The sequence below is a fragment of the Stenella coeruleoalba genome, assembly GCF_951394435.1.
Source record: "Stenella coeruleoalba genome assembly, chromosome: 3".
NCBI classification, from domain to species: domain Eukaryota; kingdom Metazoa; phylum Chordata; class Mammalia; order Artiodactyla; family Delphinidae; genus Stenella; species Stenella coeruleoalba.
Genome location: NC_137148.1, coordinates 166,825,668 through 166,842,254, shown reverse-complemented (window position 1 = coordinate 166,842,254; position 16,587 = coordinate 166,825,668). Strand labels below are relative to the sequence as shown.

General features: G+C 53.3%; 1 protein-coding gene across 9 annotated transcripts in view; it reads left to right on the top strand.

Annotated features, from left to right (window-relative positions):
- The window catches only part of DNM2 (dynamin 2), a 93,219-nt gene that overhangs the window by 43,238 nt on the left and 33,394 nt on the right, over window positions 1-16,587 (top strand). For all 9 annotated transcript variants that reach the window (XM_079915534.1, XM_079915533.1, XM_079915532.1 and 6 more), the window contains exons 3-7: window positions 3,236-3,385; window positions 4,749-4,952; window positions 7,374-7,472; window positions 9,084-9,244; window positions 12,661-12,803. In XM_079915534.1, coding sequence (XP_079771660.1) covers window positions 3,236-3,385; window positions 4,749-4,952; window positions 7,374-7,472; window positions 9,084-9,244; window positions 12,661-12,803 — 757 coding nt within the window. The remainder of the gene's footprint in view (window positions 1-3,235; window positions 3,386-4,748; window positions 4,953-7,373; window positions 7,473-9,083; window positions 9,245-12,660; window positions 12,804-16,587) is intronic.

Genomic DNA, 16,587 nt, shown 5'->3' with positions numbered 1-16,587 from the left:
AGGGGGAAAGAGACTGAGGAGGTTTGTCATCTCACTTTGGGGTCAGAGCAGGCCTCATGGAGAAGGAGAGGTGACATTCAAGCAGAAACCTAGAGGGGGAGAGGGAGGGACCTGTAAGGGTATCTGTAGGTAGAGAGAAGAGTCAGTGCAAAGGCCCTGAGGCAGGAGTGGAGGGCTTGGAGTGTGAGAAACCAGGCAAGCCAGTGTAGCTGGAGGGGAGGGAGTTGGGGTCAGAAGCTGGGGGGAAGGAAATTTTATAGTGACATGTGGTGAAGACTTCAGCTCTTTTTTTGGGGGTGGGGGGCCGCACCGTGTGGCTTGTGGGATCTTAGTTCCCAGACCGGGGATCGAACCTGCAGCCTTTGCATTGGAAGCGCGGAATCTTCACCCCTGGACCGCCAGGGAAGTCCCAAGACTGGCTTTTATTGGGGTGAGGTGGGAGCTGTGAGGGTTTCAAGGAGCAGAGGCTGAGGTCTGGCTTTAAGAGGGTCAGTGCTTGTGGGCGGAGAGGAAGGAGGGTTGGCAGAACCTTTCTTAGTTGGTATGAGCCTGGAATCTAGCCCATGGTTCCAGAGTGACGAGGAGCCCAGTAAAGAAGGCAGGTTGTGAGGGATGGGCCTGGCGGAATCCTTGACCTTCCTGTTAGGCACAGAGGGTATGGCTTCTGCTGTCCACTGACCCTCTGGGGAAGAAGTTGTGGCTCTCCAGCACCATCTCCTGCACATCTTTCAGTCACACAAAGGCACAAAGGGTCTGGCAGAAGGGAAGGCTGCCACACACACTAGGCTCTGGGAGGCTACAGCTGGCAGGTCCTGGTCCCATGAACACAATCCAGGGTGACCTGGCTCTGCCAGGGGAGGAGGTCCAAGATGCACAGTGGGGTTCCAGGTGGCATGGAGTCAGGGAAGGCTCCCTGGAAGAGGCAACAGGCAGGCCGGCCTGGCAGGGCAGAGGTTTGCAAGGGACAGGGCCTGTGTCCTGGTCCGCAGCCCCTTTCCCATCCTCCATTCCCCTGCACTCTAGGAAGGGGGATGGTACCTTGCAAGTGCTGAGCCCAGGGCCTTGAGCCGGAAGAGAGCTGAGGTTTTCTGTGTGGGTTGGAGGACTGTTCCATTTTTGGTGGCTGCTGCAGGAAGAGCAGTGGAGTATTTCCTCTTGTCCCTGTGGAGGGCTGGAGCACGACCGTCCTTGGGAACTGGGTCAGCTGAAGGGGTTGGGGTGGTTGGTCCTGTACCCTCCAGCCAGCGTCTTCATTGCCCTGCTCCCGAGTGGCCAGCGCCCACATTGGGTAAGATCCTCAGTGATCTGAGCGCGGAGTCCCCCTGACCCCCGCAGCAGAGGTTAGAGAGGTGAAGAGCCTGTCTGTGGCCTCACAGAGGCCATGTGACTCGAGAGCCGCCATCTGGAGACAGATTATCTGAACTCCAAATCCCAGCTCCGCCACTGAGCTTGAGCCAGCTTGTGTCACCTCTCTGGCCTCAGTTTCCCTGTCTGTGATATGGGCATTATGGAGGTGCCTACCTGCTAAGGTGCTCACTTGTGAGGAGCAAATGGGACCACATGCAGGGCCTGGCCAGAGCAAGCAAGGCCTGACTGTTGGCCATAGTTTGTTTGGTTATGGTGATGGGATGGCGAACCTCTTTGCATTCATTTCTGTCTGCTGTGTTCCACGTCTGGGTAGAGATTCCTCACCTGCCTGGCCTTTCTCTGTCTCAGGGGTCTTTCTCCCTCCTTTCTTCTGCTGCAGCTGATGGTAACACTGTGCTGTGATTTATGTAGCCAGGTCTCCTCCTGGTGGACATTGAGGCAATTTCTAGTCTTTTACCGTGAGAAACAGCGCTACAACGCTGTTTGCAACATCTTTGCATCTCTGCCATGGACCAGTTCTTTAGGCTGTTTGCCAGTGAGACTTACTTCCCTCTTTTTAGCATCGCTTGCAGGAGCCATGCTCTCTGGGCCTAGAAGGTCCCCCATCCCCAACATATACTGTGAAAATTCAAACGCATGGAAAAGTCAGGAATTGTACAGCGAATGCCTGTAGACTCAGCACCTGTGTCCTGCGATGAACGTTTTTTCTTCCTGCTTTATCCACATTGTGCTTTGGATTTCTCTGCCTTGATGATAGGACCAGCACTGTCGTTAGTCACTTTTATTTCCCTTCATCTCAGTGTCAGTAACGGCTTTCAGACACCCCGGGCTCAGAAGGCCTGAAGAAGCCAGAAAGCTTTTCTCTTGAGGGGTTCACGTCTAGGTTGGGGGGCCCCATGAACAGCCAGGAGGGGAGGAGGGGCAGCGAGATGGGCTTTGGTGAGGCCAGTGGTGCTGCCTGTTCCCCATCCTGTGCGGGTGCCTTGGGGAAGGAGGACAGTGAGTCCCAGGGACATGCACCGGGGATCTCACCTGGCTAGAGGGAGCTGGCGGCTCAGGACCCCACCAGGGCAGCGGCTTGCGGCCCTTTTGACTGAGATTCTGCATCACGACCCAGGACCATCTCATGTAATATAAAACCGAAGCAGAAGCTTCGTCAAACGTACATCACTGCACTCTGGGTGATGCATGCTTATCCTTCGTATCCTGTTCATCAGAAAAAAAGGATAAGTGCTGGTCACATCCACCTGTTGGTTGTTGTCTTTTGTTTTTTGTGGGTTTTGTTTTGTTTTGTTTTGTTTTGTTTTTGCTGTACGCGGGCCTCACTGCTGTGGCCTCTGCTGTTGGCCACAGCATGGCCTCACTGCTGTTGTGGAGCGCAGGCTCCGGACGCGCAGACTCAGCGGCCATGGCTCACGGGCCCAGCCGCTCCGCGGCATGTGGGATCTTCCCGGACTGGGGCACGAACCCGTGTCCCCTGCATCGGCAGGCGGACTCTTAACCACTGCAGCACCAGGGAAAGCCCTTTGTTTTGGTTTTGATTTTTTTTTATACTCATAATATGTCATGACGTGTTGTTTTGCAAAATGTTTCATGAAAATGTCCGTTCCACAGAGTCAGGATTTTTGCCAGTTTTGTACCTTGTGGAATCCCTGAGGTCTAGAAGGGGGGCATGGTCTATAGGAGGGCCCCCCTCAAATACTTGTCAAGAGAATTAATCTGTTGCTCCCCAGATTCCTGGAAGGCCTGTAACTGATTCTTCACTTGCTCTGCTTGGCAAAGCACCTGTCCCAGAAGGCCCTCTGTTCCCCCGCGCACAGCGAGACCGCTTCTCTTTCTCATTTGAGCATCTTTCTTCCCTCTTCAGAATATGCCGAGTTTTTGCACTGCAAGTCCAAAAAGTTTACAGACTTTGATGAAGTCCGGCAGGAGATTGAAGCCGAGACCGACAGGGTCACGGGGACCAACAAAGGCATCTCCCCAGTGCCCATCAACCTGCGGGTCTACTCACCACACGGTAGGCAACAGGGACCCCTCACATACGGGGGCAGCGGAAGGCGGGTCGGGTCGGCCTCACTCTCAAGAATATGGCCCCTCCCATTTCTCTTTACACACAACACAGCCCTCTGGATCCGTATCTTCCCACGTCTGATCTCAGCTCTAAGAAAAACAGCATGCCAGGGAGACTGTCAGGAATGGTGGAGTCTGGGGTGAATTGCAGCTCGTACGCTCCTTTTAAAGGGGCAGCCACGGCTCGGCTCCCAGGTGAATGGTGGCCACACAGTGATGCCAGCCCAAGGCAGCCAGGTCTTCTGGTTCTTCAAGAGGAGCCAGAGAGCCAGATTTTTCTGCATAACGTCCCGATTTTAAAACTGCATCATTTAAACAAAGCAAGCAGCCTGTAGCCATGTATACCCTCTGACCCAGAGGCATGGATTGCTAACTTAAATGGTATTTGGTGAATATCGCAGCTGACTCCTAACACCTCAGTATGGGTTCTTTGTGATGCGTTTATTTATTTATTTATTGGCCGTGCCATGTGGCTTGCAGGATATTACTTCCCCAACCAGGGATTGAACCCACGCCTTCGGCAGTGAAAGCGCAGAGTTCTAACCACTGGACCGCCAGGGAATTCCCAGTTTATTTATTTTTGAACAAATGATGCCTGTACATGGCTCATATTCAAGTTATAAAAGGGTATATCCAGCGAAAACCTACCTTGCCCCCCCAAATTACAAATATATTTCATGTTCTCGAAATGATACATCATGCCTATGTGGGCGGTTATGAACATGTATGTATATATTGTGTATGTGTGTTTCACAGCTTTTACTCAAATCGTAGCATGGTATAAAAGTCGTTGATGCCTCTTTTTTGTATGAGTGCATCTCAAGAGTGTGTTTCTTACCGGAGTATCATCTTTTTGTTTTTAATAGTTCCTTGGTATTGGCTGAATCGATGGGCTGAAATTTATTCAGCCATTGAGAATAATTCTAGTCTGCAAACGCAAATGTCCAGATTTAAAACTGTGTCGCTGATGATAACTGTAAATGGAGTATAACCTTAAAAAATTGTGAATCACTATATTATATACCTGTAACTTATATAATATTGTATTTCAACTATATTTCAGTAAAAAAAAGTAGTCACTTCATTAAAGAAACAAAGTTGTCTCACTGAAATAGAGTACAGGAGGGTGTCTGTAAGATGGGATTCCTAGGAGGGAGTTATGGGGTGAAAAGGTGGGATCCAGTTGGAGCGCAGGAGAAATCCTGAGGCCTGACCCCCAGCACTTGGAGAAGTGGGCCAGGTCCCTGCAGGGCTGTGCGTGCCTCCCTTGCCCTGGCTCTGACAGCCTCTCCCTCTGCTTTCCCTCCCAGTGTTGAACCTGACCCTCATCGACCTCCCGGGCATCACCAAGGTGCCTGTGGGGGACCAGCCCCCAGACATTGAGTACCAGATCAAGGACATGATCCTGCAGTTCATCAGCCGGGAGAGCAGCCTCATCCTCGCCGTGACGCCCGCCAACATGGACCTGGCCAACTCGGATGCCCTCAAGCTGGCCAAGGAGGTCGACCCCCAAGGTACCCCCCCGAGCCCCACGGCAGCAGCTCCCTCTTCCCGGCGCCTTGGAGCATCACGACTTGCCCCACATCCTCGATTCCACGTCACTGGCATTCTCTTTGGCTCACAGCCTCCCCAGGAAAAGGCCTGGGACACAGAATTTCCCATGAGGGCCAGCAGTTCCGGGGGGCATCCCTTGGGAGGCCAGTGTGTGGCAGTTGGCATTGCTCCTTGGAAAGCTGGTCCCTGCTTCGCCTGTGCAGAAAGCTAGTCCAGGGGGGTGGGAAGAGGGCAGCCCTCCTTGGACACAGATGCGAGTCCAAATCCCACCTCTAGAAGTTCCTCTTCCTCCCCGAGGTTTGGTCCCTCCTGTCGAAATGGCAACAGCGGTCCTAACTTGTAGAGCTGTCAAGAGGACTGGAGGTCTCTCCATCACTGTTCGGGGGGTCTGGCAGGGAAGATGAAAGGATGACGAGTTAATGAAGCCAGTTGGGGCAGGAGAGAGTGGTGGAGACTGGGGCATCTCTGGCCCAGGGCCTTCGTTCAGTAAATGTCAGTTAAGCCCCGGCTACGTGCCAGGCTCTGTTTCGGCCTTGGGAACCCGGCACGGGACAAAGTTGAGAGGGGCCCCCTGCCACCAGCGAGCTGATATTCCAGTGGGAGCGACAGAATCCCCCACTGGAAATAAGCAAGTGGAATAACTTCTGGTAGTGGTAAGCACTGGATGGAAATAGAACCCACTGAGAGAGGCTGGGGTGGAAGGGGGTGCAGTCACGGGCCTCTGAAGATGTGAGGTTCTGGGCAAGATCAGAATGAGAAAAAGAGGCAAAACCCAGGAAAATGGACAGTGGGTGCTAAAGAGCGGGGGTGCCCAGGACACAGCAGGGGGGCCGGTGTGGCCAGAGCAGAGTGAGCTAAAGGGAGGGCGCGGGAGCGAGGGCTGAGAGGGGCCAGGGCCAGTCGAGCAGGCCCCATGGACTGCGGTGGGGAGCTGGGTGTGCTCTGAGAGCGGCGGGGGGTTAGCAGAGTACGACACATACCGAAATACATTCTCCAAATTGTCCGCTGACTGCCTGGATCCCACAGTGTTTTGGAAGGAGTTGGGGACCAGTGTGGAGTTGGGGGAGACAGGCTCTGTTGCTCACGCTCCCTAGTTTGTAGGCCTGGGGGACAGTCGGCGAAGGGGGCTCCTTTCCCGCCGGGACTGTGAGCTCCTCAAAGCTCAGGGCTCTGGCAGCTCTTCCCCAGGGTCATCCAGGTGTGCTTTCCTGGGTGGGGCCACCCCTGCCCACAGCGCCCCGCTCAAGCCTTCCTGTCCCCCTAGTCCAGTCCCAGGAAATAGTGTGTGACCGTGACTGCAGAGGCTAGATCAGGCAGTGAGGATGTGTGCTTGAAAACAGTTAAGTGAACTTGATGCTGGCATTCTTCCAGAAAAAAGTGGCTTTCTAACTTTGAAAGTATTCCTGATAATTATCCCCAAAATGTCACCATTGTAAAATGTAGGACCTAACATGTGACGGCTCCTCTCCCCCTGCAGATACTGGTGGCCACACTTGGCAAATATTCTTTCAGAGTTTGTTCTTCCACGTAAAGTTACATTTTTAGAAATGGGATGGTCTTTCCTTATTTTTCTGTAGTGGTGTGTGTTTGCCTATTACCACAGGGACATAGGTCCATAGCCATCCACCATGCAGCCCACTGCTGTCTTTGTTTTGTTCTTGAACATTTGGGTTGTTTCTGAGCTTTTAGGAACAGTGCTTCAGTGAGATTGGACATTTCTAATAAAGTAGATGCCCCCAGACCCCCTCCCCAGTCATATCTCTCTACCTTGGGCTGCCTCTACCCTCCCCAAGCTTTGTGGGTGCTTGCACACACACACACACACACACACCACATGCATGGCTAGAACAGAGGGGCCCTCAGGCACCAGCATGGGCAGTTGATCGATCTGCAGGGTTCCCTCGATTCTGGGCAACTTGGGACGAAGAGGAATTCCATGGGGTGGTTTCCAGTGTGGAATTTTGGCCATTCAGATGAGAGGTAACCCTAGAAAGAATTGTCACGGGTTAGTGTGTTACGTTGCATGCCACTCAGAGAGCACAGCATGGAGATTCTGACCTGGGGTCCAAGTTCGATGAGGTTGCCCCCTGATGCTGCAGCAAGACACCGTCGCTGGTCGTACCAGTGATGACGGTAGCCAGCATTTATTGATTGAACATTGGCCACATGCCAGGTTTATCCTCATGGACGACCCCCTGAGATTGGTGCGTTACTGCCTTCATTTGACATGAGGGAAACTAGGGTCCAGGCAGGTGATGTTATGGTTTGTCCCAGGTCACATGGCCTGGAAGTGGGGGGATCCAGCTGGGCCCCAGGTGGCCCGGGGTCGCCAGCCCGTGCTCCTTCCTCATGGTGCCCTCTGACCCCTGTGCTCTTTTCAGGCCTGCGGACCATCGGCGTCATCACCAAGCTCGACCTAATGGACGAAGGCACTGACGCCAGGGACATCCTGGAGAACAAGCTGCTCCCCTTGAGAAGAGGTGCGGCCCCAGAGGGCCTGGGAGCTACAGGGCAGGGGAGGGCAGGCAAGATGGGTGGGCTCGAGCAGCAGGAGAGCTGGTGCACCTTTGCTTTTGGAAAATGATTTGTTTTTGTTATCTTTACTGAAACCCCAGCAAATGCTCACAGATACATTCACCATCCCATTTCCCCACTGCCCAGAAGTAACTGCTTTTCTGTTCCATTGTAGAGCCTTTCTTCTTTTTTTCTGCCCGAGTGAACACAGGTAGCTTTTTCTTCTGATTTGCGTGCATTTTTCAGTTACACAGTGAATGCCTACTCACTTTGGCAACAGAAAACAAGTGTCCAGAAGAAGGAAACAAATCATCCACAGCGCAGCTTGTCCCCCTATTTAATACTCTGTGGTTCTCCTTCCCAGGAGTTCCCGAGGGTTTGTAACTTTTCTTAATGTTCAATACTTGCTTTCAGATATTCTCTCGAGTGGAGAGAAAAGTGCAAGGAGAACCACTGGCCCAGCCTCGCTGCTAATCACATACAGCTAACCTTCAATGTCCCCAATATCCTCTCCTGTTGTTCTTTCCTCCCTTGGGGGATCACGAAGCAAATCCTAGGCATCCTATCATTTGACACATAAATACCTACGATTCTGTTCAAACAGCTCCTCCTCCGGCCCCTTTATCTGTACTGCTTCACTTGGGATCTGGCCATTGTAGTTCCCTATAAACCAGTCATTTGATCTAGACAGAGGCTGATGAGGCTCGTGTTTAAGTTTAGTTTCAGATATTCTGACAAGAGTAGCCCAAGTATTTTTATTTTCAGTAAAATGAGAATAGCAAACATGTATTAAGTACCTGTTACATATCAGGCACGGTTCTGCACTGTTGGTGTGGAAGAACCCATTTAATCCCCGTAACAATCCAATGCAGTGGCTCTGTGCTCATCCCCATTTTATGGATGAAGAAACGGAGGCACCGAGAGGCTAAATCCCTTGCCCCAGCTCGCAAAGCTGGCAGGTGGCGGAGCTGGTTTGGAACGCCAGCTCTCCAGCGCCACACCGCCTGGTGACCTGCTTTTCCATTTCACTTAGCAAAATAGCAGAATGTGTCCCTGTGAACATTCCCTTGAAGGCGAATACTCTTCAAGATGACTGTAAAAGCTCCCGTGGGGTCCCTCCTATGGGGGTACATGGACCATTACTCAGACCCCATTTGTTGGACGCTTAGGTTGGTTCCTGTTTTTCACTGTGGCACAGTGTAGAATAGGTATTAATATCCAGCAAGATTAGCTGTCCCCCATTGCCCTTAATTTTGAAGGTTTTTTTTTCCGTTTCTAAAGCTCGGATTGTGGAATTCATCTTCTCCAGACCTTTTCTCTGTCCAGCCTCTCACACCATGCTGAATATAACTTCTTCCTCCAAACACTTGGCGTTGCTTTTCAGGACTGTACTCGGTGTTTGCATTCCCCGTGTTGCTTCTGAGTAATGCGTATGGCTTGTCACCTCCTCTGTGAGTGACTTATAGGGCAAGATCCATGTCTACACCCGCACACTGCCCGGTCCCGTGGAAAAAAGGGGACATCTGGGCTCCTTGGCTTGCCTGGCACTGCCCTGACCTGACCCTCTCTCCCCACAGGCTACATTGGCGTGGTGAACCGCAGCCAGAAGGACATTGAGGGCAAGAAGGACATCCGCGCAGCGCTGGCGGCGGAGAGGAAGTTCTTCCTCTCCCACCCGGCCTACCGGCACATGGCAGACCGCATGGGCACCCCACACCTGCAGAAGACTCTGAATCAGGTACGGCAAGTGTTTTGTGCAGTTGCTCAGGCTGCGCACTGCACAACAGCTGCCATGCACAGCGCCATTGGCCTTGGTCTAGAGCAGCACTTGTTTTAGCAAAATGGGTTCAGTGAACATTTGACTCAGGGCCTGGAGAAGAGTGGGTGTTCAGTAAGTCTGTACTGGTACTCTTATTACCATCACTACTATTGTTACCATTATTTTATTTTTATTTTTTAAAAAAATTTTATTGAGGTATATAGTCGCTTTACAATGTTGGGTTAATTTCTGCTGTACAGCAAAGTGGTTCAGTTATACATATATATATTCTTTTTCATATTCTTTTCCATTATGGTCTGTCACAGGATATTGACTACAGTTCCCTGGGCTATACAGTAGGACCCTGTTGTTTATTACCATTATTTTAATTACCACCGTAATTACTTAGTCACGTACCCAGAAGTTTGCATACAGTTCCTGACACTGATGACCTGGGTTACGAATGCCTCGCCTGAACCAACACCGGGTGGCTAGCAGCGCTCGACAGTAGCCAAGTGGGAGGACTTCGGAGTCTGGCCTTCCTTGGTGCAAAGCCCAGCCCCGCCTCTCCGAGCCTCCCCGACCATCAGGCGGGAGTCATCCGCATCCCTGCCCCCAGGGCTGGCGTCTGCTCCATGAAATGCAGCACAGAGCAAATGCCAGCAACTCTGGTATCTCACTGCTTTTCTAGTGTTATTTTTTCCCACAGGTAGTATATTCACAGGGCTCATAAAAAAACCCAGTGTTTATAAGTATATAGTGGGGGGGCTTCCCTGGTGGCGCAGTGGTTGAGAGTCCGCCTGCCGATGCAGGGGACACGGGTTCGTGCCCCGGTCCGGGAGGATCCCACATGCCGCGGAGCGGCTGGGCCCGTGAGCCATGGCCGCTGAGCCTGCGCGTCCGGAGCCTGTTGCTCTGCAACGGGAGAGGCCACAACAGTGAGAGGCCCGCGTACCGCAAAAAAAAAAAAAAGTATATAGTGAAGCACCCCCATCTGCCCCTGCTTCCCACCCCTAGGGCACCACTGTTAACACCACCTGAGTTTCTTTCTGTTCATAAAAGCAAAAAGGACTTTTGAGAATCACATTTCTCTTTCTTGCATAGTCATGGATAACCGCCCCTTGGTTTTTGTTTTTTTTTTTTTTTTTGCTCAGCAGTATCTCCTGGAGCTCTGTCCCTACAGAAAAAGCTTCCTCACTCTTTTTCGTGGCCCTGTAGTAGTCCCTGAACACATGGGTCTTAGTCTGTTTAAGCAGGCTCTTTTTGGAAGGCTGGTTTCTAATGTTCCTAGTCAGTAAAAGGCTGCTGTTTAGTAACATCGTTTTGCATGTGTGCCACTTTCTACGAGAGTAAAATCCCTAATGTGGGATTATGTAGCTATATCTTAGCAGGCAGTGTGGTCCTTAGTGGCCCCGGGGTTATGAGGAATTCCCCCTCAGTGCTATATGGTAGCATCTCGGATGGGGCAGGGCCCGACAGCCTGAGTCCTTCATGACTGCAGTGGGACACAGTGGCAACGTGGGAGCTGGGCCCTGTCCTTAGGGAAGGGATGTTTCTAATTGGGGGCACCAGGTGGGGGCACCAGGTAGAGGCACAGTCGAGTGTTAGGCAGTGATGGGGCCGGGAAGAGAGCTGGCGCAGAGCAGGAAGGCAGAGCAGGCAGCTCAGCAGAACAAAGAGGGAAGTAAGTGTCTGGTGGGAGGGGCCCTCCAGGAAAGGAAGCAGCGGTCTGCCTGGGCAGGGGGTGGAGGGAGAGGAAGGGAAGTAAAACTCCCTGCAAGTGCCTGGGGCCCCCTCTGAGAGCCGCAGGTGAGCAGCCCAGCTCCACATCCTGGTCCCCCCACCCCTCCTTTGCCTCACGAGCTAAATGGGGCCACTGTAACGCCCCAGGATGCTGTCGGGGGCCGGAGTGGACTGCCACCCTTAGGGACCTGCAGCTCCCACAGGGAGGGGCCCCAGCTCACATAGGGCTTTGGGGTGACCATCAGATTTATTCCGCGGAGTGTGAGGCTCCTTCATGTGTTTTTTTCTAGCTTGATGGAGAGTTTGTCATTTCTTTTGTCTTGTAGGACAGATGTGGCCACAAAACACTGCTTTGCACTTTGTGGGTTTTAGCTGATGTCATGGCTATTATTCTTTTCTTCCCTTCTCTCTTTCTCTTTTATCATAGCATTAAAAAAAGTCAGACAGTGCAAATATAGTGAATGTCCCATTTCCTCCCATCCCGCGATGGCTCTCTTCCCCTGAGGCGGCCAGTGTCACCACTTCTGGGCTTCCTTCTCGAGACGCTAGACACTGATGTGTCTGTACCGCCAGCCTTCCTTTTCCTCCTGCTTCTCTTTTCCTTCTTTTCCTTTTCCGCCTTCCTTTTCACCACCTGAACAGTTAAGATATTTACCCACTGCTCTGTAACTAGCTTTTTCTTGAACGACCCATCTTGAGGCTCATTGCCTAACTTTTTCTGCACTGCTGCCCCCTTTTAAAATTTGTGAATAAGGAACAAATCCCCGTGGTTCAAAGGCAGAACAATAGGGCTTCCCTGGTGGCGCAGTGGTTGAGAGTCCGCCTGCCGATGCAGGAGACACGGGTTTGTGCCCCGGTCCAGGAAGATCCCACGTGCCGCGGAGCGGCTGGGCCCGTGAGCCGTGGCCGCTGAGCCTGCGCGTCCGGAGCCTGTGCTCCGCAATGGGAGAGGCCACAACAGTGAGAGGTCCGCGTACCGCAAAAAACAAAACAAAACAAAACAAAAACAAAGGGCAGAACAATAGAGGAAAAGGGGGCTGCAGGGAAGGGTCCTTCCACCCACCTGGTCCATTCTGCCCTTCTCTTGTGAACCATCCTTCACTCTGTTCGTGCAAATGAAAATGTGTTCTTACTTTCTCCCCGTCTTTACAGAGGGGAGCACATCATAGGTGTCTTCCGTGCCTTTTTTGGCAAACTGTTTCTGTTGTAGTTTGTAGGGCCCGTCCCCGTATCTGTACGTTCCCCCAGCATTCTGCAGTGTGGATGCACCATCGCCCGTCTGACAGTCCTTCTGTACCTGGGTCCTGCGTTGGCTTCTAGGCTTCCCCCCCCCCCCCCCCCCCCCCCCACCGAGCGGCACTTGTGGGAGGCTGTTCCCAGTCAGCACTTGGGTCCTGCTGCCTGGTCCTTGCGAACAGTTGCGTGTACTCTTTGGTGTGACAGCCTGGTTGATCTGCCCTCCCAAGGCCCCGTGGGCTTTTTGCAGCATCTCGAGCTGTGGACGGAGCTGTGCCACCTCTCCCTGCCTCTCACGCCAGTGTGACTCCAGCTGGATGTTTCTGTTGGACCCTCGAGGCTGGGGGTGGAGCGGGCCCGCCCCTTCTCAGCATCCTGCCTGTGCTGACCTCTGACCTCTAGCCTCTCTCCTGCAGCAACTGACCAACCACATCCGGGAGTCACTGCCGGCCCTGCGTAGCAAGCTGCAGAGCCAGCTGCTGTCCCTGGAGAAGGAGGTGGAGGAGTACAAGAACTTCCGGCCCGACGACCCCACGCGCAAGACCAAAGCCCTGCTGCAGTATGTGCCCCTCCCCCCGCCTGGCGCTCCGGGGCCTCCACCTGGCCTCAGGCTCCCCCACTCATCCGTCCGTCTGTTCGTTCAACAAACACTTGGCCAGAGCCCCCTGTGTGCTAGGCCGTGTCTTGAGCACTGGGGTCTCCCCAGTGTGCTGGGCAGACACACCATATGCTCAGAACGGGGAGGGGGGAAAGGATGAGGCAAGATAAATAGATGAGAACATGTGTACTCTGTGAAATGGCCAAGTATCGAAGTAGGGAAGGGGCTAGAGAGTGCCAGGGTAGTTATAGAGGTGCCATTTAAAATAAAGTGGCCAGTGAAGGCCCCCCTGAGACAGTGAGAGTCGGGAAGAGACCTGAAGAGGTGAGGAAGGGGGCCACGCAGAGTCCTGGGGTTGGGGGCCCGGCCAGTGCAAAGGCCCTGAGGCAGGATTTCATCCAGCATGTCGGAGAAGGCCCATATGGCTGGAGCAGAGTGAGCGAGGGGAGAGTGGGAGGAAGGGAGGGCGGGGAGGGAACAGGGTAGAGCCTACAGGGCCTTGTAGACCATGGGGAGGGCTTTGGTTTTTGCTCTGAGGTGGGAGCCATGGAGGGTTCTGAGCATTGGCAGGACGTGGCCTGACTCAGGAATTCACGGGCGCCCTCTGGCGGCTGCAGGGAGGACAGACATGGGGGGAGGGAGCCGAGCCATGCGTCAGCTACTTCTGCTTGCTTTCTTGGAATCCTCACCCTGACTCTAAGAAGGTGCTCCCGGCAGCCACCCAGCTGTGAGTCGGAGGAGTGGGTGTGCCCCGTGATCTCAGCTTCTCACCCGGGTCTTCTCCTGCCTCCGCACTCCAGGTGTCTGCCCTGCCGGGGACCCTTAGCTGGCTTGGCTAGAATGGGATCCAGAAGCTCCTTGGCACCTCAGATGGCAGATGGTGCCGCGTACAAGGCCCCTCCCAGAGGGACACTGTCCTGTGTGGCCGTTATAGCCCTGACGTCCCCCTACCCTCTCTGCCAAGTGGCACTGCACACTGGTTGGATCGGGGGTGAGAATGCTTTTAACATCAGACGGCCTCAGCCCATTCCGAAAAGCTTTCTGCAGCGCCAGCGCTGGCCCCTTGCAGGCTTTAGGAGATCTGGTGTAGCGCGTGCTGCAGAGGCCACGGCCTGGGGCTAAACCTGGGCCTGATGGGCAACCACAGGCAGGTGGCCACACCCCTCTGAGCCTCATTTTCTTCGCCCCTAAAATGATGACCGCAGCCCGCAGCGGCTCTCAACGTCACGTGGCCATTGGGGAATCTTGTGAAGACGCTTTTGGGGCCCTTGGCGGGGCGGGCCAGGGGACACCCTCCACGACAGCACCCATCCCCCAAGGTTCGTGTCATCTTTCACCAGTGCCCTGAGGCCCGGCCCGGGCCCGGGTGGTTTTGACATCACAGCCGAGGTGCACTGCTATCATCTGCGGCCCCTCAGCGAGGGCTGGTGTTCCTTCTTTAGCGTCTTATCTGCAATCCCAGATCCTCCTGCAGGCTGTGGGCCACACAGACCAGCAGTCAGCAGAGGCCCTTGCTTCTTCCTTCCCTGCTGGCGGGCGTCCCTTTGAATGGCTTGTTGCGTGACCTCCTCCTCGGCCTTTATTATAAAATTGACTGCCTTCACGTGTACAGAGGGTGAAAACTTCCCCTCCCTCCTCTGCACCACGGTTCCTGTCTCCAGGCTCTTGTCTTACCAGAGAATGAGAACAGTGGCATCAGACTAGCCCCCAGTTCTGCTCTCTCGCAGCTGATGGAAGTGGCATCGAGAGCCTTCCATTTCCCACGGCCGCCTGGAGTATCCCATACGCTCTTCCCGTGACCCCATGCCCATAGGGGACATTCGGGTATTTTTTTGCTTCTTCGATAGATGCTTCTCAAATTCATTGTTGAGCTCACAAGCGAGGATTCCCGCAGGCAGACTCCTAAAAGAGGGATCACTAGCTTGAGGAGAACTTGAATTTGAATCAGTAGCGCTTCCGTGGCCTCCAGGGGGCCCCATGCCCGCTGGCCCTCCCGGCCTCGTTCTGGGCACCCCCTCAGGTCCCACACAGGTATATATGGTATGTGGCTCACTTGGAACCAGTGATAGGAAAGCTAACTGTCTACTTTAATCATCCTCGTTACCATGATCGATTGTTCTGGGTCGAGCTTTTTCCTCCCAGGCACAGCTTGGTCCTTGCTCCATGTCGGGGAACCAAGTTATACAATGACCTTCACCTCAGCTCCATCCTGTGCATAGAACACAGATCACTTAAAACCCTGGCAGGTTTTTTTCCCCAAGCAGAGGTGATCGGGGACATTTTTCAAACCAGCCCTTGTCCCTCAGCTTTTGTGTTTTGTGCCTGGATCTCTCTCCTTCTAGAACTAGGATCAGGAATGCACGTTCCCTAGACGTGCAGTTGTGGCTCTAAACTCAGGACCATTCATCTCTAGGGACCGCTGGTCAGTTTTAGATATCTTACCTGCCCTGTACCTTGGTGTATTTATTTGCTGTGGCTGCAGCAAAGTACCACGAACTGGGTGGCTTAAACTGAAATAGAAGTTTATTGGGAATTCCCTGGCGGTCCAGTGGTTAGGACTCTGTGCTCTCACTGCCGAGGGCTTGGGTTCAATCCCTGGTCAGAGAAGTAAGATCCCACAAGCCCCGCAGTGTGTCCAAAAAAAAAAAAAAAAAAGAAAGAAAGAAAAAGAAATGTATCGTCTCATAGTTATGTACACTGAGTGTCCAAAATCAGGGTGTTGGCAGGGTTGCTTTCTTCTGTGGACTTCGAGTGGCTTGCTGGCAACTTTGGGGTTCCCAATCTCTGTCTTATCTTCACATGCCGTTCTCCCTGTGTTGTGTGTCCAAATTTCCCCTTTTTCTAAGGACACCAGTCACAGTGGCTTAGGGGCCCACCCTTCTCCAGTATGACCCCATCTTAACTAATGACATCTGCAAAGACTCTTGTTTCCAAATAAGATCACATTCTGAGGTCCTGGAGGTCAGGACATCAACATGAATTTTGGGGGGGACACAATTTAACTCATGACACTTGGTAAGTATGCTCTCTGCGTGCAGCGCGGACTCCAGGGCCCCTGGGAGGCTGATGCTCACGCATGCTGCGTCTTTTCCCTTCCGAGTCTGGCGGCAGCTGGCGTGGTCTTCATCCCGCTGCCTAAACCACTCCCTGCTCCGTACTCTGTCCTTGCTGTAGTGCTCAGCCTTTTACGACCTTGGCCCTGATTTGGCCACCGTTCAAGGTCCCCATTCCAGGTGCAGCATTAACGTAGGCCTTTTTGTGTCTCTGGGAAGGAAGTCAAGCGTGGGCGCTGTCTGCTTCACGTGGGCAGAGAGCTTCTGGGGATCTGGGACGCCCTGTGCGTGACCCCCTGGGTGTTCTGGAAGAACCCCATCCATTGGTGGCCGAGGCTGGCCGCCCTGGCAGCTTGCAGGCATCAGCTGTATTTGCCCGTAAGAGCCGGGCTTCTCTGTGCCAGGGAACTGCCAGCTCCCTGCTGCCAGCCCAGTGCGGGGCTGGTCCCGATTGGAGCAGCTCCTCTTCTGGGGAACCTCCACACAGTACTTGAGGAGATCCAGAATTGGGGGAATGGAAATGAGGAAATGATTCAGACAGACAGTGCAAGGGACTGGGGAAAACAATTAGAAATGCTAAAGAAGACCAAAACACTGATAAATATCTTGGTTCTTTACTGTTCACTTCTTCACAGCACTAATCAGCAATACTCTGAGACACTTTTTTTTTAAGGGCTGGGCTGGATTCTAAG